Source organism: Dermacentor albipictus, chromosome 4, assembly GCF_038994185.2.
Source record: "Dermacentor albipictus isolate Rhodes 1998 colony chromosome 4, USDA_Dalb.pri_finalv2, whole genome shotgun sequence".
Taxonomy (NCBI): domain Eukaryota; kingdom Metazoa; phylum Arthropoda; class Arachnida; order Ixodida; family Ixodidae; genus Dermacentor; species Dermacentor albipictus.
In genome coordinates, this window is record NC_091824.1 from 162588519 (window position 1) to 162611342 (window position 22824).

The following is a 22824-nucleotide window of genomic DNA, read 5'->3' on the forward strand; positions in this document are numbered from 1 at the left end:
ACATGCCAGCTTGATGCCTTCAGCGACCTGTGGCGTGGTCCAGGTGGCAAGGTTGAGTCCCTCACGGGGACGGATGATTACCTTGAGGTCGTTTCGAGGCAGCGGTGGGAGTCGGGGTTGTCGGTGAAACGATGGGTGTCGGGGTTGGAGGGGTGGATTGGTGGGAGTCGATGCTTTCTTCCGACCGTACTTAACAGTGAGCCAGTCTCCGCCGGCAGGTTCATCAGGAAGTGGGATTTGCGTGTGCTCGAGATGCATCTCGGTGCCATCACTGGTGGCCATTGGTGCACCGAACTGGGTCAAGGTCTTCGGCTAGACCGTACCCGTCGTTAGGCTTAGCTGGGCGGGCGCCTCTTGCAATGTTCAGAGTCCGGTAATTCGTGGAGCAAGCGACTCACAGTATAGCCTTGGGTGTCCACGTGTTCCGCTCGACGTAAGGAGTCGATTAAGGCTGGTTGTGGCGGCGCTGACGTCAATTATCCAGGGTTTAGCGATGTAAAGGCGGAACCCATGTGCGGTGCAACCGTGCGCAACCTCTTCTTCAGCATCAGGTAAATCCTGCGTGTTCGTTCGCTGCGCCAAGTGCATACTTTTCCTAGGTCAGGCTACAACTGTGTAAGCTTTTTCAATTAGTGCTGGACAGTGACTGAAAAACACGTGAATAACAGTTCGCAAGAGCGAGGGGGACAAGGGCGAGGGGACATGCACAATACTCAATGGAGTGTAGAGGAGCTTGCGAACATCGCCTTCCCGTCGGGTGCAGAAAGCTTTTTGGGGAGAAGCTCTGCATGGTATAACACACACTCAAAGTAGTGCTGACACGCCAATGTTACGTCAACGCTGCTAATCACAGTGGTATAGTGGTTATCGTTTTGTTGCAACTAGTGATGGAATTTGGCAGTTTGTGCCGGCAAGTATTCCGCCTGAGCGCCGCTGTCCACAGCGGCTGCTCAATGATGTTGATGGTGATGCCATTGCGGCTGAGTGGTATCGGGCACGCTTATCGCCCCATCTCTAGAGAAGGTTTGCACGATAGTGGATGAAATTCTAACTTCGCAGCGCTGCTGCTGCCTCTATAGTGACGACTACGTCAACCGCGTCGCTTGATTTGTAGCGTGGTAGACGTCCCGGTGTGGTGGTTTTGCCTTGCGCATTGTTGCATGAGGTGGTGCGACGTAGGAATCGGACGACACTTTGGCCCACAGAAGACGCCTAAGGGCTACTCGGTGCTATAAATAACGATCTTGCCCCCCCCCCCTCCCCCATCCCCCGCCCAACCCCCGGCTCCACAATTTACACCGGCGTAAATATATACCTGGGTAAATGTGTTCCAGAAAATGGGCCGTTGTTTGCTCCCCACAGTTTTCAGGCACACGGTTGGAGACACGTGGAAGCTCGCTTGGACATCCAAAGGGGCAATTAGCAACGACGAGTACAGGTGCCGTCGTCGTGAAACGCTGCGCCGCCAGGTTTGGACGAAAAGCTGCAGTCGCTGTTTTGCCGCTGCTCCTGTCATTGTCGATGGTTTTGTTTCTTTCTCGGTTTATTTCTTTTCTGTTTTTGCACAACGTGATAATTCCTGGCGACGGCAAGTTGCCGCTCTCCTCGCGAACGCGACAGGAAGAGGGGAAGAAAAACGCTGCCCTAAAGCCCTGCTTCTGTCGCCTCTCATCTTTTTCCCTCACTGAAGCCGGGCGTACAGCAAATAAAAGCAAGCAAGGGAAACAGGAAAGCATACAGGGAAGGGCAGGCGACGCGTCATGGCGCGTTGTAATCATCGCGCGGCCAGCCCAAATGAGCAGCGCTGGCGGTTTGTTTGTTTTACGTGACGGCGAGGACATACGGTGGTTGCAAGCGCGGTGAGTGATCTTGTGTGCCTTTAAGCCCGAGGGCTCTCGCGGCAAGCGCTACCGCAGCTTCGCGGCCACCTCCTAACGCTGGTTGTGCGTGACGCAGGACGAGGACATGAGTGCTGTGGCGCACGCATTCGCTGCGCAGCTGAGTCAGCGCGGTTGTTATTTGTCTGGCCAACTTCGCGGCATCTAGCTCTCCCGCTAGAAGCGCCGAACACGTAGCCGCAAGCCACGCGCACTGCTATTACCTTTTTTTTATTAATGCGAAAGCATTAGATGCCCCGTTTTTGTTTTTCAAGCTTAGTGTGCGTGGCATGGCGTGGTTATGAAAACTTACGCTTTCAGCAATTCCTGTTAGCAGCGTCCCCAAAACTCTAGAAGGGAATCAAAAGGTGGCCTGTCGTCAAAATATGAAAGCCTGAGCTTAGGACAGACAGGCTGGTTACCCTAACCTATCTGGTTAACGTTGTTGAGTACTATACAGTTAACGACTGCACAGTACGTGTGAGAGTGTACAGTGCTCAGTGATTGAAACGCGATACTCGGACATGGCGGCCGGTACTTTCTTGCTCCACCGGTGGCCGCTGGTGACACTGCAATGATGCATTTCTGCGTCACATGAAAGTGAAAATCCTTTTGATGTATCGTAACTGCATTCGGCCTCCTCAGCGATCACCGTGGTGCAAGAAGTGCCGGCCAGCGTGCTGTCTGAGTATTGCATTTCAGTCGTTGAGCACTGTGCGTTCTCTGCACGACCACCTTAGTGCTCTAACATGAGACACGATGGCTGATTGGAAAAAGATGCTGAGGCATTTATGAAACTTATTATATTGTGAGTGCACTGCTATTGGTTCATAGTGTAAAATATAAAAATAAAATAAGTTCAATTAACAAGCAATGTCCATCATGAACTCTTGGCGCATGCATTTTAAGTGTGGAGTAAACTTTTTTTATGCAATGCTCGATTGAAATCTTCTACAATCAAGCCGATGACATTTTTCGACTGTTTACGCCAGTTTCTACCTGGGCTAATAAACGCTGTCGCTTCGAACGTCACGCAAAATGCTGCCTAAGGTGCTTAGGTATTCCTGTCTTTGTCCACTGAGATCGAGATGCCCAGACACCGCGGCGTGCATGAGCTGCTCATTGGAATTTTTTTTCCTTTCTTTGATCTCAAGGCAACGTGTCCGTGCGAGGTGCTGTCAGCTTCCTACCACTTGTCTGCGATACAAACTGCGAACGTAAAATTTGATAGAAGCACGCATGAAATGATTTCTCCACTTGCTTTCAATCTAGTTCCTGGGTTTGTGCAATGTTTTGCGTTGGAATACATTTGCTATACGGCTGCTGTCTCAAAGGAAGGCCCATTTCTATATATATTCGTTCCTGACGTGAAACTCAACAGACGTATAGTATATTTACGTCCGTATAAAAAAATAGAAATGTCTGTATTCGCCCAGCCGCCTGTATACAGTTCCTGGTTCGCATCCGAATAACACCTAGCGTCGCATTTCCTTGTACATTATGAAACGCCTACGATTTCTGTACACCTTTTTATGGCTGGATTGCCACGTTTAAGGCAACAACGAGTGAAAAATGTTTGTCAGACGCCGCTGATCTGTTTCGCGGACAAAGTTAACAAATAAATTCAGCTTTTTTTATGTGCCAGTACCACGATATCATTATGAGACACGTGGTAGTGTTGAACATTCAGAATAGCTTTGACCATCTGTGGTTCTTTAACCAGCACCCAATGCACGGTACGTGGGAGTTTTTTGCATTTCAACCCACGTTTCTTTGCTCGTGTTGTATGCGTTTGTCCCCTAGGCGTGCCGGCATTGTAGAGTGGGTCGAGCTTGTTTATGCTCCGGCACTGGCTGGCGGCACAGTGAAACAGGTGAAGCAGTGGGTATGGACGCCCCATTTGGTAATCGCTGTGTCTAAAGGTACGTTGGACAGACTTTCTCGCTCTACGTCGAAAAAAAAAATTACTGATTTTTCCGAGGGAGCAAAGGGGCCTAAGAAGAAGCGGCCCTGCTCTCCTGAAGCAGTATCTTTTTTCTTGGCAGACTTTTGGTATGCTACTGTCCGTGACTTCTCAGGAGTATTCTTGAGAACTCTCCACTCTGCACAGAGAGTATGACTCGGTTCAAGCCAGAGTCTCCGGGCTAAGCGCCGGAGCCATTCTAATCCCAGCTCTGTTTTGCCTTTTCAAGGTGTGAGGCGCTCTTCCTGCTCACGCATCTGACGCTGTGGAGAAACTGAAAGTTGGCCATGTCACCGATAAGCCTAACGGTTAATTCGGGGATAATCTTGCCTGCTTGATGATACACAATATATAACCACTGTTACTGAGAAATGTTATTGTACAAACTGGAAAGATATAATTGATTGTTCCAACGATTGACTGGTAAATCGATCGATCCATTGGAAGATGCGCTGTGGCGTTTAAGCAACGACTAATCAGGAACATTGTGTTTGAAAACATTTGGTCAGTCGTATAATCGGCTGGAAAGTTCGTACAAAGGGATGCACGTTATTGGAGAGGCTCATAGTGCACTCAACAATATATCGATACTGTGCCCTTAATATCTGGCATCATTCTCTACTTGTCTCCCTATCGAATAAAGTCTACTTCAGCCAGCCATATTCAATATTCTCGAAATCTGGTAAGAAGGGAGACGGCAGGCTTCTTTTATACGTGACAGAAAGCAACAGCATACTTCTAATTGATCAAAAGGAACGCGTCTTACGAGAAGAAAAATGCAGCCTGTCAGTTTTTCCACCCAATTTTCATCTAACTTGCGTGTACATAGGGACTTCAAAGGAGTGGGCTAGCTAGCTGGCTAGCAATGTAAGAGTTAATTGCGAGCAGCAGCGCACAGATGGGGGATTAAGCGAGACTAGACAAAGCAAAGTTGGAAAATATATGGCTCAGAATTATCCCACGAAAGGACGCGATTTCGAGAGAAAAATGTTGATCGCAAAGTAATGATCACTAAGTGGGCGGATAAGTTAGAAGGCTCTCAGGAACTTCCTTTTCTCGTGCGCGAATTCCGAATGACGGTTATTTCCGCTTGCAGCCGGGCGAACGCGAATTCATGAAAGTCGGCATTCGCGCACTGCAATCATTCTTGCGCGTACGCGAAGCGCGATGCGAAAACGAATTTCCCCGCTGTTGAATTCCAATAAAAGCGCGTTCTGAGCGACAGGGCTATAGGACGCAGCCTTTGAAATCAAACAAGCAATAAAAGAAAGTGACGAAAAGAAAGGCAAATGGCGATAGAAGGGTGGCGGGATTCTGGCCTTTATTTTCGGTATCAGCGAGCCGACCAGCCTGGTCTCGGCAGTTTCTCGCTATCCTCGTCATGGCCAGATGATGTGCGTGGTGGTGCCGTGCCTCTGCTGGAAAGAAGGAAGAAGGAGAGCATTGCTCAGTTGCGCATCTCCATAGGGCCCGCATGGAATGTAGAGCGGTGTGGAGTTCGCCTATCAACCCAAATGCGAGCGTAAACATTGGTTTTGTCCTTTTTGCATTTTTTGAAAATTTCGTTTTCAAGCGCAGACCTTAAACTGAAAGAGAAGTGCCCTTCCGAAAGCCGACAATTATAGAGAGACGATTTATTTGACGAGCACGTCAGGATTGTTGAAAGCAATGATCATCGAGGAATAAGAAAAGCTTATGTGCGTAATGCGAAAACTACATAGCGGGCGCTTAACTTTCATTGATTGATTAATTTCTTGCAGTAGGGCGGATAATCGGACTAGTTGTAACTTAATTATCAGGAAACTAGAGCGTTGATAGACGAAACGCGAAGAAAAAAAGAACAAGTGCTCATATGTGTTTCTTTTGTGTTCGCGGTCGTCGTTATAATTTCACAAGAATTAAGTTCTTATAGGTTAGTAAAGAAAGGTTGGTGCTTTACAAGCACAGTACGGCTATCCTACTTCAATTGATGAAAAATACAATTAAAAAATATCGAGAAGCAATATTACAATGATATACTGCAAAGTCATTACAAAAAAAAAGCTTATGTCAGCAAATTCACAAACCTTCACGAGACGTACTGAAATAACTTCCGGCTTGTTTTCAGTGCTGGAACACGTGGATTCTAGGTACAAGCACATGAAGCCAACCGACAATTAAGTTAAAGAAAGCATAGGGGAAGTTATGCGTTCTTTAATACGTGGCGACTGCGGTTGAAAGCGTTTCTCGCATCCGCCGCAACGATGATGAGTGGCGCTGTATGACACTTCAGGGCTGGATGTACATAGTACACATACCGAAATACCCAGGAAAGCTGATGGGAGGACAGCCGTCACCGCCGCTCAATTGGTGTTCGAACACCGCGGACGCATTCTTCGTCTTTTTCTTCATTACATGTGCAGTACGAGAACTTTGGCAGCAGAAATGACCAAATTGTGAGAATATAATATACTGTCAAAAGTCTATGACAACATAACGAAATACTAAAAGTGTGGTATCTGCGGATTCAGCTACAACCACTGGCAAGTTCTCTTCGTACACTTTCATTTTCGTTTTCTTTATTATTTCAGTAAAAAAACTGTTAGTTTACTTCTTACGTTCGTGAAAAAGTCAGCAAATACGTAGATAAATCCACAATGTTGCGGATGCGTCACTTGCACAATTAAATTGAAAACACGTTCAAGCTAATATTAAAGTAAATGAAAGCCAGTATTATAAAAAAGATACAGAACGACACGACTTCGAGATATTTCTAAATCTCTAATAAGTAAATGAAACTCGTGTCGCTTAAAAAATTACATTTATTCTATACTCAAAGCTCACTTTCGTTGTGTTCACCATGTACTTAATGGCGGTGCGATCAATGTACTCGACTGATACGTTAACTGAATCAATGACTGATCGATCGCTTTGTGTTACCCAAAGCTGCGAGTCATCTATGTCGATAACCGCGCATAAGGTTCTCCGAGAATGATGACCTTATAACGCATATAAAAAGATTTGTTGCTAGTGCGTTCCATCACCTTCACATTGTGGCTGCCCCTGCAAGTAATTGTACGTATGACCTTCTGCGTAGCGGCAGCGCGTAAAAGCCTCTGCGCGCACCCTCTTGCCCCCTGTCATTACCAACTGTCCCACTACTGTTGCCGTACTGTCACAAAGAAGCAATCATTGTCAATTATTTGATGCCATTTCACCGTGTCCGATTCTCGCTCGCAGCAGGCCTCTCATCAATTCAAAGGGAAGCAGAGCAAAAACACATGAGAAGGTTGATTTTTTTTTTTTGCGTGATGCTCGAGTCTATGGACAAATCGAACACACTCTGCCTTCACGTGGATTAAAAGCCACCAGCGCGTCGCTCACGATCTATCGCGGTGCAACCCTATGCTTTTCCGTTCCATCGAAGCCCCGTTCTTACTAAACTTGCTTCTCATAGAAAAGGAAATGTCGGCGGCGAACACGTCGCCGCCTTCTCGACAATGTTTGTAATTTGCTTTTTATGGTTGTAATTCTTAATCGTCGAATGAAACAATAGGCTGCATGCGGCAAAACGGATACTTTCGATAAAAATGAAAAAGAAAAATCAGAAAAATAAAGCATAATCTCTAACCTTTCGCATAGAGGAGGCGGAGGCGGAAGAGGAGATATGTTGAACTGCAGTCGGAAGTGCAGGCAATTGCTCCGCCCGAGCGCTACTTATCAAATCAAATCAAATTGAATGAAGTCAAGTCAAATCAGGTTCATTTTTTCCATAAAGAAATTGGGGTAGGCCCGATCAAAAAATGAAAACTAGTTCGTTTGACAAAGGTACAGGCCCCCGTTTTTATGACAGACAGCAGCGGTGACAAAGGAGAAAAATGCCCGTAGTAGTACAATTCCACGGCAATTATTATACAAGCGCGATAAAAATACAGTTACGAGTGACATGATGGGATGCAAACATGGTCGTGGAGTTAGAATCCCGTCACAACACATATTCAGGGATAGTCCGCGTAGTGCTCCTCAGGGCATTGAAGGAAACAGTCTTATACCATACGCGAAGAAGAAAAAAGAAGATCCAGGAAGTGAGAGCATGTTTCGCTTAATTTGCGGTGTAGGAATTTGCACGAGAGCGCACTCACACGCCTCGAGGAGGGTTCGCGTGCACGCAAATTTTGACTTCTCTGATAGTAAGGTGACGCGACGGGCAACACTGGTTCCGAGAATTGTAAGACGGAGGCGACATCTCTTCGCATTGCCTTTCGACGGCAAGCAATAAATAGATGCTGTTGTTCCTTCACGCTCGTCGTTTCTTAGAAAACTATGCAGGATGCAAATCTGCAACGAGAACTGAGCTTAACGTTATTCCGAGAACTGATGAATGTACAACCGTTGCTTTCTTTTGGATACAGAGGAAAATGTAGTGGAGAGCTTCTGAGGGGCAAATAAGTAACCTTTAATTAAAAATAAATAAATATATAAATAAATAAATAAATAAATAAATAAATAATGCCAGAGTGAGTTAATGAATGAATGTACGACGGATTCATGAAAAAGTTAGTTTGCAACTAGGAAGGTATTTGTTACCTCTGCAGTGCAGCAATTTGGTGGGGCCCTAAACCTACTGGTCCTATACCGCGAGAGGAGTATGCTGCCCTTATATTATGCAACAACATGATTGTCACTGAGAAGAGAACTGCTGCCGAGCCGCAGCCGTGAGAGTGGGTGACCTTACTTATACTCCTGCACAAATGTGAGACAGTGATGTTCCTTTCGGTTAGTCGCTCGTTCTTAAATAACTAAATTGAAATTATGTTCTGAAGCTTTACGTGCCACCACCTGAATATGATCGTGCGGAGTGCCGGAGTGGTGAACTGCCGAATAACTTTCTTGAACGTGCTCGTATATCTACGTAGACGAGCGTTTTTGCATTTCATTCCATTGAAATGCGGCCATTGCGACCGGGCATCAAGCCCACGACCTCGTGCTTAGCTGTAAAACGCCATAGCAGCTAAGCGGGTGTTCTTTTTTTTTATTGATATGATATAAAGAGATGTTGACGCATGATTTAGGCGCCAGCTACTTCTTAGCTCTTGAATGGGTCTAGCCTACAACATACAGGGTTCAAGATTACATGTCAAACAACCTTCTCGCTGAAGCACCAGAACTTGTCAAGCAAAATTGTCTCAATAACACTATGACGTAAAAGATACGTGGTACATACAATATCCGTCTAGAATAACTACGCAGCACTGTAGAAGAAGGTCTGAAAAATACAGATAATATTGTCACCAATAATACAGTCTCTAGCCAGTGGGTGGTGCTTACATCGTGTAAGTGTATTATCACATATAGTCAGAACAAAACGGGCAACATAACATAATCCACAAACACATACATATATACAGTGATACTGAAATGAAATAAACATTAAATGCGTAAATAACGGCCAACAATGCAGCTATCTTCGAGAGAAGCTTTTAATGCTTTTAAAGCGCCCTTCTTCAAGGCCGTTTTAGGCCAAGTGCCCGAAAGTCGCTTTAAACTGAAAGGTCTGTGGTCTAATGTCAATAGAGTTGATTTAAGGCTGCGTCTCGGTGAGTTGTGATGTGGACAATCTAGAAGGAGGTGATGTATATCTTCCACAAATCCACAATCACATTCGATGATACCCGCAACGCCAATTCTGTGTAAGTAATGTTTTGGTTACGCTGTGCCTAGCATTATTCGATGAATAAGGGTTTCCATATTTCTATCTAACGGCAATGGTAATTTCAGTTCAATAAACGGGTCGATATATTGCAAATCAGAGCTCTTACAATTCTGGTCAAACCACGTATTCCTACACCTTTTGAAAGACCTTGCCCTTATAATGCAGCGTAATTCATTCTTTGGTATTGAAAGCGGAACCACACCATCTTTGAGGTGTGCTTGTCGTGCTGCTTCATCAGCTGCTGTGTTTCCAGGCATGTTGCAATGTCCTGGTATCCAACCGGAATGCTATTTCATGCTTTGCTTGGCATGCCTTTGTGAGGTCTTTATGTATTTCGCATATTATACTATAACTGATTGTTTTTCCTTTTGTGTTACTGCCGCCTGTGAATCGCTGAAAGTTACAAATTCTTGAGCATCTCTTATTGAAGTTATAAATTTTATCCTACATAGTATTGCGAATAGTTCAGCCGTTGTTGTAGATGAAGTCGCACGAGATAACTTAAATTATTCTTGTTTATTGACGTGCGGTATAGTGATGCTGAGGTTGAAGAGGTTGCTGGTATATATATATCTGGTAAAGCGGTAATTCTTGCGCAGCTTGAATGAACATGTCTCTTTTTCTGAATATCCCGTCTACTGACAATACGATTTTTGGAAGTAGAGGATATTCGACGTCTGAGTTCCAAAATTCATTTGTTGGCAATATATGAAGATTTTCGTGAATTTCTTTATGAACATAGCTTCTAGCTCTTTTCATCATGTTTAGGGTCAATTGGTGGCTTTTATGCTGTGTTTGAAGACTAAAATAATGTCGGCGTGTTTCTGTAGCTCGCATAACTGGAAACTGTGATTGGTGAGCCTCGGTTATGACAAGACAGCTAGAAATCGCTCGTGGAACGCCTAGAGATATGCGTAGTCCTCCAGCTAAAAGTCTTTGAAGTCGCTCTTCTGACGCGTGAGAAAGTCCGTGCAAAATTGGGTGCAGAATAGGCAAGTTTTTGTCGTATTAATGCATTGTGAACAGTCAGCATGGACGATATTGATCCACCCCATGATGTGCCTGCGAGTCTGCGAAGTACAGTCACTATAGCATTGACCTCATTTTCGAGTTTTTTTTTTTTTTATGTGGGGTGCCCAGGATAGCTGCCTATCAAGTATTATTCCAAGAAATCGATGCTGTGTGACAATCGTTGGAGGTTGTCCTTCCAGATTAAGAGCAAAATTTTTTAACTGCTTCTGAGTAAAGGGCAATACAAGTGTCTTTGCATGTGATAGAACCATTCCTCTCTCTCTCTCTGTCTCTCTAATAATATTTATGCAATTTATGCATTAATATATTATCTGAAGTATTTCAAAATTAGTTCCAGTTCAGAGTTGGCAGAACAGCTCTGGGCCGTCCGGCAAGCCAAAGATGCCGCCCGAGTCCACGGACTTGGAGCCTCTACCTGAGGCCACCACAACGAAACTGCCGGCCATTCATTATTAAGTTTCTTCTCTCTCTCTGCTATAATCTGCTCTGCTCTGCTATAAGCAGAAATAGAAACAGTTAGGCAGACTTTTTTTGTCGCTTGGTAGCGCATACTGCAACGCAATATTTGTTTCGTGGCGAGCTACTTCGCTGCGTTTTACGCAGAACCTTGTACTCTGTAGGAGCGAGATGTGCATTCGACCGCAGAGCTCTCGAGACTAGAGTATTATGTGCAACGCTCGTAATGGGTTATCAGCGTGCTTGATCGTGGTTAAAAAAAAAAGTACACGCTACAAGACGCCTCAGGCCTTCTCTTTCTTCACGTGCACGCAGGAAAGGCCGTTGAGTGCTTTCTGTTGTCGATTTACTTATCATTCATCTCCGATAGAGAAGTGCCGCGAAGCGACGCTGTCCGCGAGCGGTCAGATGAGAAACAGGTTGGCCGGGTCTGGCTTGCATAAGCAAGGCCGTTCGCGCTCGCTTTCCAAGCGCCATTTCGCTGCGCTTCGTGCCTCCCCGTTAATCAACAGCCAAATGAACACAACAAATAAACGGAAAGGCGTACGAGGAAAACTTGGATCGCCAGCCAATTGCCCGTGACCAGCTCACACGAGCCATGGTATAGGAAAAGGGAGAAAGGGAAGAGTAGGAGAGGAAAGCCGATAGGAGCGGAGAGGCTGTCGTGAGTGGGCTTCATGCCAGAGAGGCATGTTATTTCCCTTCATCTGATTGGCCACTACACTGAGAAAACGCTGCCAGTAGCTTAAGATAGCATCGCGTGCTCACGGTAGCGCGTATATCGATGCTCTGCAGGTTCGGCAAGGCGCTCCTCAGTTTATTTATCGTGTTTCGCGGATTTTGTTACCTGTTCGTCAAGTCTGAGAGTGATTCGTGTCCTCCCACGCCTTGGTATCGCGTAGTTCTGCTCGTTCGCACGATGCTAATGCGACGCTAATGAGGAAATGAATCAAGGTGCTCCTCTTCGAAAGCCCTCCTTCTAACACCCCTTGCCCCGCTTCGGCAATGGAGCTGCCTCGCGCAAAAGTCTTTATAACGTACGGTGTTTTTGATGTGTTCACAAATGAGGCCAGTCACGTGCATCGCGCCCCTTAATCTGCAGTACGTATGGAAAGTGAATTAAGGGGAGGACGAAACGAAAAGGTCGAGGCGTGACGCGTTTTTTGAATCGAAACTTTAACGTCATTCGCAAAAATTTTGCCAGGAGGCAGTCAGTTAATTTTCTGTTATTGTACAAGTTTCTGTGAGTGCAACATTACAGTGATTACGTTGTACAGTGTCACATCATAAAATGATGTAAGTAAAACAGAACACATGCATAATTTCCTGTTGAGTGAAGACAGTCTGTGAAGAAATTGCGTGTAATGGCACATTGGCGTCAAATAAATATGAAAGCCATCACTGGGGAAAAAATGATGTACTTTCAAGTTAGCCAAAGTTTACTCACGTATCATTGGTTTCATGCATAGGGACTCCCAGAACCAGCCAAAATATTTTATCGCTTTTACCATGTTTCATTGTTTAAGCCAAAAATGCGTGAAGGTGACTAATTTTGCTATGGAGAGGGACGGAGAATGTTGCAGTTAAATAACGGCTCGAGTCATTTTCGGAGATAAGGTTAAGGGAAGGCAAATCGGGCTATGCAGGACTCGTTATCGGTGCCACACATGCGAAGGTTGACTGTCTCACGTTAGCTCGTGGTTCGATGGAATGCTCGAATTACATCGCGGCATTGGGCTGGTGCTTGTATCGAAATGTGCTTAGTACTATGCATGAGCAATGTTTCAAGTTACTTCATTTGTGCACGAATAACTTTTCACCGGCGGCGGCGATTGCGGGCGCCCACCATCGGAGGTGGTGCCCTCCAGGAAGGAGGTTGTCGGGATCAGGGGTTCCAGCCAGGAGGCCGTGATGGCGTTTTTCGTTTTTTTTTTTTGTAACGCCACTCGTGCTTAGGATCTTGCATCAGGGGGAACAGCGGCAAGCTTAAATGTTCGGAGCAGTGATTGAGTTGTACCTCGCTCGCTAGCACGTAAACCCGCTCGCTGCCGGAGGTTCCAACACGGCCTGGCACACACTTGATGGTCTTTTGACGAGCAGTCTCTCGTAAGCTGTGCTCGCATGCAACTTTCACGTGGTAGATGGTTGTATTGAGCTTAGGGGAACAGGGGGAGGTCTCTTTATGTCAGACATTACACTGGAGTTGTCTGACTAAATCAGTGCTTCTCGTTTGAAGAGGCAGTTCACCGCTCTCTATGATAGTCCGTACTGAATGAGTGCCTTCCCAAATTGCCTGAACATTTAGCTCTTTCGTTGTCGGTTCATGGTTTCATTTGAAAATGCGTGTTCAGTACGTTTGTGTGCTTTCACACTAGGTGGTGACCGCGGCCGTTAGCGCTCGGTGTCCGAGCGAATAAATTTTGCTTTTGCTATGCGTGCACGTGGGGCGACTTGTACGTAAAGCTGGTTTAGAAGTTAGGACAAATTTTGGCAATTCACACAATTTTGTAGGAGTGTATAACTTTGCTCTAGGTTAAAATATTGTTTCTTACGTGACAAGGTGCTATATAAATTCCCTTCAACACCCCCTCCCCCTTCATTGGGTATATTCTCCCTATAAATATCCTCATTGTTCAACAAATAAAACTGCAAAAATTAATGTCGCGTGAATTCAATAATAGCTTACTCGTGATATGACATTTGCTTTCCTGTGGTGCTGGAGGGCAACACGGCAAGAAATAATATCTTCTGTATGTGATACGAATGGTAATACGTGAAAGCGTAAATTGGACAACAAAGCGGCTAAACGAGGGCCAAGCATATAACGCGCTTTTCTCAGTAGGCTTACTCGGAGATAATAATGATAATTCTCTCGAATTCCCACTATATATAATGATTATTCTGCTGATAGTAACTACTACTACGCATTTTTCAAACTCAACATAACCTAACGTGTTATTTTTTCATGAGTTTCCCGTTATTATTGAGCTACTACCCCTTAAATAATGTTCTGTTATAGCCAAATATTGTCCCTCTCGCTCTGTAATTCTATTGGTTATGTTTTACTTTGTGAAAGTTTCTTGTTCACTGACCTGTCGCGTTCAAAAGCATTCGGTTTGTCCTTTGTACAATTTTAACACCACATTACTGTATGGTAGCGCATTTCCTAGACTGTATTTTTTGTATATGTATTCACATATGTATTCTAAAAATTGCATAATCTTTGAGTGTACTCTCCCTCCTTACACAATGTCTCTGGGGGCCCCTAAGATATCTCTAAATAATAGTAGTAATAATAATAATAATAATAATAATAATAATAATAATAATAATAATAATAATAATAATACAGTGAAAGCTCGTTAATTCGAACGCGAGAAGGTTCCCTCACGGATAATTCGAACTATGCCCGCCTGGCACACGGCCAGAGAAACGCGCCTACTGCCTACACACAAGGCTGTATTGCCTCCGAAACGGAGAGAACGGCGAGAGAAGGCAAAATCGGAAAAAAATCTAACCGACGCGGGGTCAGCCAGAAGGCAGCGGCGGCTGCCGCCTCTCCATTCTACGTAACCTCCGAGACTTCTTGCCCGTTGCGAATCTCGGAGGCTTTGCAAATCTTGTGCAGCTGCTAATGTTTTGTGGAGATGGCACGGCAAGCGCCAAAACACAGCGAATCAAGCACGTCGCAGCTGCGCTTGCAATCAAGAACCAACGAATCAGGGCCTTCACCACCTTCACATGTTCAGCGTCTTTGTCTCGGCAGACTTTATCGGTTGTGCACCTCTGTTTTCAGCTTAGGAGGTATCGGCCGTCGCGATTCATTGTGATGGTGTTAAGCCTCGGCTAACGTTTGTTTCGGTGGACATCGGTGGTGTGGCACAGTCGGACCCAGAGCTTCGACTTGAAGATGGCGTGTGCCCGCGGCACACGCCATCACTTTCTGACACGCCAAATTTCTGACATGCCCTACTGCTTCCAAATTGCACTGTACAGTTGCTCTCCTTCACTTTCGTTAGTTCGAACTTTCGTTAATTCGAACTGAAGCGGCTTCCCCTTGCGGTTCGAATTAACGAGCTTTTACTGTAATAATAATGACGTAATTTGGTTCAGAATACAATATCGTGATGCGACAACGGCTGAATTCTTAGCTAGAAGGTAGTTATGGATCCGTGCACCAACACAAAGCAGGATGAACGATTCAGGCACGGGCACAATCATTTATAGTCTGTATTAAAATGACACGCTTTGCGGAGAAAAAGGGTTGAAAAGAAGGCAAGCAACCAACAAAGAATGGTGCAGCCCACCGCAGGTCCATAAAGGCCATGGTCCCCCCTGCTCGGACGGGTGCCAGCCCCCACACACCGGCGACACAGCAACCAGCGCCCAATAAGATGAAAGGCTTATAATTAGGGAACATGAATGCTGGTGACGCAGCATGCTTCTGTGACGGAAACCCACGGGCTCCCTCCCACTGCCGCGGGAGCCTGCACACGTGTATGTTCTTAATACATGGATATATAGGTTACACATATGCTCATCAGGACGCGTGTGACTTTCCAAAAACAGGTTCAACAATATACCAATATTGCGGTTCAGAAAACGCTATCAGCCACACAATATACAAGCGATCACAGGAAGGACACTTCACTGTACGCTTGATTAATGGTAAATCGAGTAGAAACATAAACACACGTACACTCTCTCTCTCTCTCTCTCTCTCTCTCTCTCTCTCTCTCTCTCTCTCTCTCTCTCTCTCTCTCTCTCTATATATATATATATATATATATATATATATATATATATATATATATATATATATATATATATATATAATGATAATGGTCCGACTGTGCCACACCACCGATGTCCACCGAAACAAACGTTAGCCGAGGCTTAACACCATCACAATGAATCGCGACAGCCGATACCTCCTAAGCTGAAAACAGAGGTGCACAACCGATAAAGTCTGCCGAGATATATATATATATATATATATATATATATATATATATATATATATATATATATATATATATATTCTACACATAAGGTAAATATTACGCATGGGCTGTGCGCAATTCGAGCCCATACTACCCTCAAGAGGCGCTTGTTTCCGCAATATTTTGCAGCTGCGGATGCGCAGTGGCGAGCGCCATCTGGTCGTGCAGCAAGGAACCGAGCGGCGCGCGCGTGGCCCGCGTGCTTCGCTGTGATTGGTTGGGATGGACTGGAGGTTCCCAAATAAAAGGAGCGCTCTTAAAGTCACTCGAAGCCAGAAGGGGGTTCAGACAAATTCCTTTACTGCCCATCACTGACGTGATGTTGCAATTGCCTTACTCCTAAGCTCACTTAGTACATATGTTAACACTCGACAAGGGAAAATGCAGGCAAACATGTCACATAAGAGAAAAGTGCATACATCATGTACATAAGAACACCGCAGGTGCATAGAATTTAACGACTTCTTCTTGTCATTTATTAATTGTTTCCCGTTGCCAGCTAGTACTGATTTCTAGTCAAGGGTTCTTCGCGCCTATTTATTTCAGATAGGCCCGAGCATTCGTTATATTCCGTCTTTCATTCAAATACTTCTTTGATACTGGACTTATTTCGCCCGCCTTTATTCTACACGTACATGGGAAACGCACTAAATGTAATCCTGTACGAGTTATGCGAAACATGTAACCATCGTTAATGACTATGCTTGGTGGAGGAAACACCTGGTCTTTTGCGTTAATATATGGAAAAACATCAAGATTTGTGAGTGCAACATCTAATTTACCTTTAAGTTTGCTGAAAAGCGAGTTTGACGTTTTTATTTTATTTTTGTTGTTCTTTTGTTATACAACACAGATAGCGTTCGCGAAACGCGAAAGTTGGGATTTTTTTAACTTATGCACGTATGCGTCCAGGTTGGAAAACAACACGAGCCGCTTAATCAAAGGTCTAGGTCTAAGCACCGGAATAGAAGAAGCGAAGCCTAGACGACGTGAGGACATAATGTTAAAAGTTGACTTGACGTGATAGATTATTTATCTTGTTACCTGCGATTTGCGATTCTGTACAAATGCGAATTCATTGCCATTGTAAAAAACTTGTGACACCCCACTTACTTTTCTCTCTCTCTCTTTATCTTAATGTCGACCTGAAAGATCTAATAAACATTGTCCAAGAGTGGTTTAAAAATATTCTGGGGTTTTACGTGTCAAAACCACAACTTGCTTATGACGCACGCCGTAGTAAGGGCACTCTGGATTAATTTGGCCACTTGCGGTGCTTTAAACGTGCGCCCAATGCACAGCATGCGTGCGTTTTTGGATTCCGTCGCCATCGCTGGGAGCGAACCCACGAGCTTCAGCTCAGCAGCGCTACGCCATCCCACTATAAGCTACAGTGGCGGGTGCAAGAATGACTAGGGTTAATGGGCATAACTGGTTAGGGCAAAACATTTCCGCCCTATATGTTAGGCAGAAAAGAAGTGGCAAATTGATCTTCTATTGGATAGATGTGCTTTTGGTGTAACATAGGATACGTAGTAAAAAGTTGCACTTTGTCTTTGAGTACGTAACTTTCCTCCGCATTGATTTCATTGCTAAGCGTTCCGAGTTGCATACAGTCCTGTAATGCCAACCTCGGACAGGCTGTGCTTGTCAGCGACAAAACGAAAGTGTTGTTCTTTGCGTGGCATTAAGCGCTTTCCCACCGCGACAGCCATGACGCTTTGCGCAATGTTATTTGCCTGAGAAATTGCCGGTTCACCGTCTTTCTCCGAAGACGAACGCTGAACTGCGAACGACGCCTCAAAATTTGAATGCGCAAGTTTGCACAATTTCATAGCTTCAATCATGGCAGTAGTATTTCGACTTGATGCGACGATTCTACGGAAGTGCTTTCTATACAACTCGGGAGAACACGTTGACGCTTTTCAGCGTTACGCAGTCAAACGAAACGAAGCATCGAGTCCTAATCAGGAAAATATTAGAGCACCTATATGTCGCCCGTACACGCTCATCACCGTGTCGACTGTGTTCGCAGTTGGGGCTCTATTCCAAGCAAGAGATTGAGGAAATATAAGCTTTTTATACTTGGAGTTTCTTTATACTCCACTCCGGTTCCGGGCTCCTACAAGCCCATGATTTGTGAAATGGTCCAGATAAGAAGACTGACGCACACAATAATGTTTGCAGAGGTGACTACGGTGAAAATCAACCTGTGCCTACACTTTATACGCTCTCGTGAGTATTGTACGTTATCTTGGTCATACGCTTGAGCACATGTGCATATAATCTGAGCAGAGGCAAACATCAAGAGAAGCGGTGGAGTACAAGCGAGAAAACGACCGTGCGCGGATGCTGAGCTGAATATCTCTTTTACAGAACGCGCGTCCGGTACTTAATCTTGCTTACTCCGAAGATGTGACAAAATATGACCCGTCGCCGCGTTTGATCAGTGACAAAATTGATTCGTTAAAGGAACCCATGTCTTTACATTCTTCTCCTTCGAAGATTTGCCCCCACGAATTAATGGGTTTAAATAATTGAACATAGCTATTACTATTTCCTGTGAGGACCGTTCGTGAGGTCGGTTATTGACTTTCTTTTTTGCCTTGAATTCTGATACATGACGTTCGTGACTCACAAATGTCCTACGTTCTCCTACGCGTAATATGTTCCATTAATGCCAAGAAGTTTGCGGCACCACCCACACGTCTCCTTCTTTCTTTAAATACGTATAATTTGTTAACATGCCAGTAAGCAACGCCGCCTTAAAGAAAGGTGAAAAATAAAAGTGGGATTTAGCACTCGGCTCACGCACTATGTAGAACGGCAGCGAGGTGCTGCTGTTAAATATTCAGGTCGTATCAAGACTTACAGAGCCCGCTGTGGCAGTTCCTTATGTCTGCGTAACATAAAATAATTGTAAGCGGTGGCTGTTTCCGCGATAAATGAGATAACCGCCACCTTCCAGAAATAGCTTGAAATTCCAGCGTGAAAGATACAGCGCTGTCCATGTGTGCTTCTGTGTGGCCCCCGTCCTTATTGTGGAGAAACTTCAAGAAGAAACAAGTCGGACTAGCCTGGCTTTCAGTTCTGTTATCGTCGAGAAAGCCGGTCGTGTCACCTAGAAAGCGTATAGAGCCCATGCAGGTAGCGGAATTTGGTGCGCACAGAAGCACAAATATACGGAGCACTACGCGCACCTTTTCGCTATCCACTAGTAGTTTTACCACGTGCCATTACCCTGCTACCGTCACGATCCGCGTCAGTGAGAAGTATCTTTTACGCCAAGGTAATTCGGCGGAACGTAGAAGTTGGAATTAAGAAAACGAAGCATTCCCCTCGGCGTCCGTTTCTCCCGGGCTTTTCAATGGAAAACAGAACCAGCTTCGCTGCGCTCGTCGCAAATGCAGAGCACGCGAGGCGCCGGCTGTAGGACCAGGCGGCCCCTCAATGTCTGACTCCGCGATGCTGGCGGCTGCTCGCTGCAACGCTTGCTTATCACCGCTTCGGCAAAGTTGTTGCAGACCCACTTTCACTAAGTAAGGCGAGAGAGAGGAGAACTAGGAGTGCAAAAGAACGCTGGCCCCCAGAGCGTCGTCCTTCGGCAGCACCCTCTCTTGCCTTGCGGCTACAAGATGGCTTTTCCCTCGACCTTCTTTCCTGTTGCTGTTGAAACTGCGGATCCCGTCGTTGGGTCAAGCGAAGGAATGAAAAGAAATATGCAGTGAATTACGTACAGGCTTCAGAAGGAGGAAGCACATGGGTTATCTCCCCAACGCTGTTTTAAATTTATCACCATTCCTTGACAATAAAGGAGCTTTCTTTCGTTTCTTTCTTCTATTAGTTCCGTCATCAAAGCTTGTAGCTTACTTTCGAACTTACAATTTATATACTTACAATTTCTTTCCGCAAGTTTCTGGTAGTCATAGTATTCAGCTGGAATCATTTCGACGCAAGACTATACTTACAACAGTGTGTTTTCGAACACATTACAGTTGCGTTAGCATTTTGCTTTACAGGGTATCTCGTAGCCGACTCGTAAATGTTCCAACTTTTGAGTACAGCCTGTTAAAGTAGGCACGGATAATACTTCAGCAAAAACAGGAAGAAAAACCAAAAACAAGATATTTGTAAAGGAACCAGCGAAGGAATCTTCTATATTTCACTGATTTATTTGCATACTGTCAAACATGCCAACATGCCACCCTTTTGAGGCTGCGCTCGCACCCGCAGACGTGTCTTCAGATCTGCGGAACTATCATACAAAATGAAGGTAGATGAGCAAAACGTGAACAAGGTGAATGCAGGAGCCAACGTTTCGACAAGTGGACTTGTCTTCTTCAAGGCGACAAATGCTTTCCTCGCCACAGTATATATAGGTGCGGTTCTTCTAAAGGGGAGTGAGTGTGAGGCGGGAGGGCGCGGAAACGTGGGAAAGTGTGTTAGCGTGTCGAATTAGTAAAGGAACGCTGTGTACAAGGTCAAATACTGTGGCGAGGAAAGCATTTGTCGCCTTGAAGAAGACAAGTCCACTTGTCGAAACGTTGGCTCCTGCATTCACCTTGCTCACGTTTTGCTCATCGTCTTGAATTGCCATCTCCCGCATTCCCCGTCTTTTCCCAAAATGAAGGTAGGAAAGATCACGCACATGTATGCATCTTTTACCATGCATCGTATAAATAGTTATTCCGAAAAATGACAACCATTCCACTCTGTGACGATGGAATGCCAGCGAAAGCTGACGATATATAGTCAAAGCTCTCAAACGAAAATTAAAGTGCTTTCGCTGCTGTTCCATTTTCAGAGTGGAATGGTTGTCATTTTTCGCGTTGCGAGTCTGTCGTCCTTGTTCCTTCGGAGGTGCCCGGGGTCGCGATTGTCGTTTTCGTTCAGCATCGCGGTGTCGACGCGTCGTTTATCGCTCGCGCCGATTACATTCTCGTTGCTGTTTCCTCCGGTGCTCTTCGTACGTATGTTGTTCTTGGGGTGTACGAATTATATGTGCTCGCCTCATCGATAACGCAGCTATTTTTTAGCGTCGATACCTCTCGTGCTTATATACTGCGATAACCTTGACGCCACGCTATTGTTCGCGGCGAGCGTTCTAATCTGTTCCTCATTTTGCCATCTGCGCCGCCGAACAGCACGCGTATGGCTTTGTTAGAAATCGCCAATGTTAGAATCTTTGTTAGAATCGCCTTCTACAATCTGCTTTTTTTCCTATTACTTGATATCACTTGATCTCTTTCGTTTCAAGAACTTATGGTTTGTGTCTGTTGCTGTGTGAGTAGCCCGGACAGCTTGCTCTTCTTCACCTCTCTGGGTGACGCGGCTATCCGCGGGCGCGGACACGTGACGGTGGCGCTAGCGCGCTCCCTGCGTGCCCTCTTGGCTTTCGTGCGTTACGCTCGATGGATACGAGGCCTTTTTAATTACCGTGAAGCTCCTTGTTATGGCAGGCAGTTTAGAAGGCTACCACCAGTGCCTGCAAAGATTGCCGTACGCTCTGTGCAAAGCTTAATTTCGTAATCTTTATTAACTGGCCCACCATGATAGCTTTAAATAATAATAATAATATTTGGGGTTTTACGTGCCAAAACCACTTTCTGATTATGAGGCACGCCGTAGTGGAGGACTCCGGAAATTTTGACCACCTGGGGTTCTTTAACGTGCACCTAAATCTAAGCACACGGGTGTTTTCGCATTTCGCCCCCATCGAAATGCGGCCGCCGTGGCCGGGATTCGATCCCGCGACCTCGTGCTCAGCAGCCCAACACCATAGCCACTGAGCAACCACTGCGGGTTATGATAGCTTTAAAACTGAGACATAACTTTTCAAGGATTATCTTAATAATAACGGCGAGCGTTTTTGAATTTCTCGCCTGCAAAAAGGCGGCCGTTGCGGCCAGGATTGGCAACGGCAACAGAAGCAGCCAAGTGCGAAGAAACAAGTGAGTAAAACGTAGCCAGAATGTGCACTGAAAGAGAAACATAGAATTACGGAGAAGTGAAGTTAAGACACTTCAGTAAAAAAAAAAAAGGGCTGTTCATCTCCGATTTGCGCATATGCGTGGAATCCGTCTATATTTTTTGTTTCCTTTTGTTTCTTCGTAGTGCGTTTTAGGTTTCTGTTGCATTGACTCAATATGACTCCTTCGCATACAGGCATGAGAAGGTTGCAGACTCGGAGGGACCAGGCAGATATCAATCGGAATTCTTCTTAATTTCTCACGCTGCAAAATAAAACAACTGATTGGGATGCCTTCAGTTACTATACACAGAAACCAGTGCGTACCCTGCAGATTCATTCAGGACTGCTGCACCATGCTGTCTTATACGAGTCACCTTTAAGCGACCCGCCTGCCTTCGTCGTCATTACTGGCTGCGATATGCTCGAATTCATGTAGCCGACACATCCCTCACGCCTTTTGCATTCGTGCTTTTTGTGCAGTCTTATTCTCTCCTCCTTATTTCCCTCTTTTTCTTTTTATGACTGAAGGAGCATGAAGGAAGCTAAGGAATTTCGAGCGAAGAAAGTAGATTTAGATTTAATTCAAACAGTGCGGGAATATTTCTCGTATCTTCCACGAGATTGAGACGGTATTATTGCTTTCGGCGGAGGCTTGGCTTCAATTCCAGAATGTGCAAATAGGAAGACCATGCCCATCACCTTAGTCCTTAGTCAGATAAGAAATCATTACATGTAATCTCAATCTACAAATAGGATTTTTACCTGGTTGCGAATAAAGACAATTATTTTCATTTGCTTGCCACTGACCCCAGGCAAAACATTCGCGCAGT

The 22824-nt window shown here is 45.2% G+C and overlaps 2 protein-coding genes across 6 annotated transcripts in view; one reads left to right on the forward strand and one right to left on the reverse strand.

Moving 5' to 3' along the window:
• LOC135899975 (uncharacterized) overlaps positions 1 to 282 on the reverse strand; it is a 146112-nt gene extending 145830 nt beyond the window's left edge. The window contains exon 1 of the mRNA XM_070538000.1: positions 3 to 282. Coding sequence (XP_070394101.1) covers positions 3 to 282 — 280 coding nt within the window. The remainder of the gene's footprint in view (positions 1 to 2) is intronic.
• LOC135899974 (irregular chiasm C-roughest protein-like) overlaps positions 1 to 22824 on the forward strand; it is an 872345-nt gene that overhangs the window by 80259 nt on the left and 769262 nt on the right. The window lies entirely within an intron of this gene.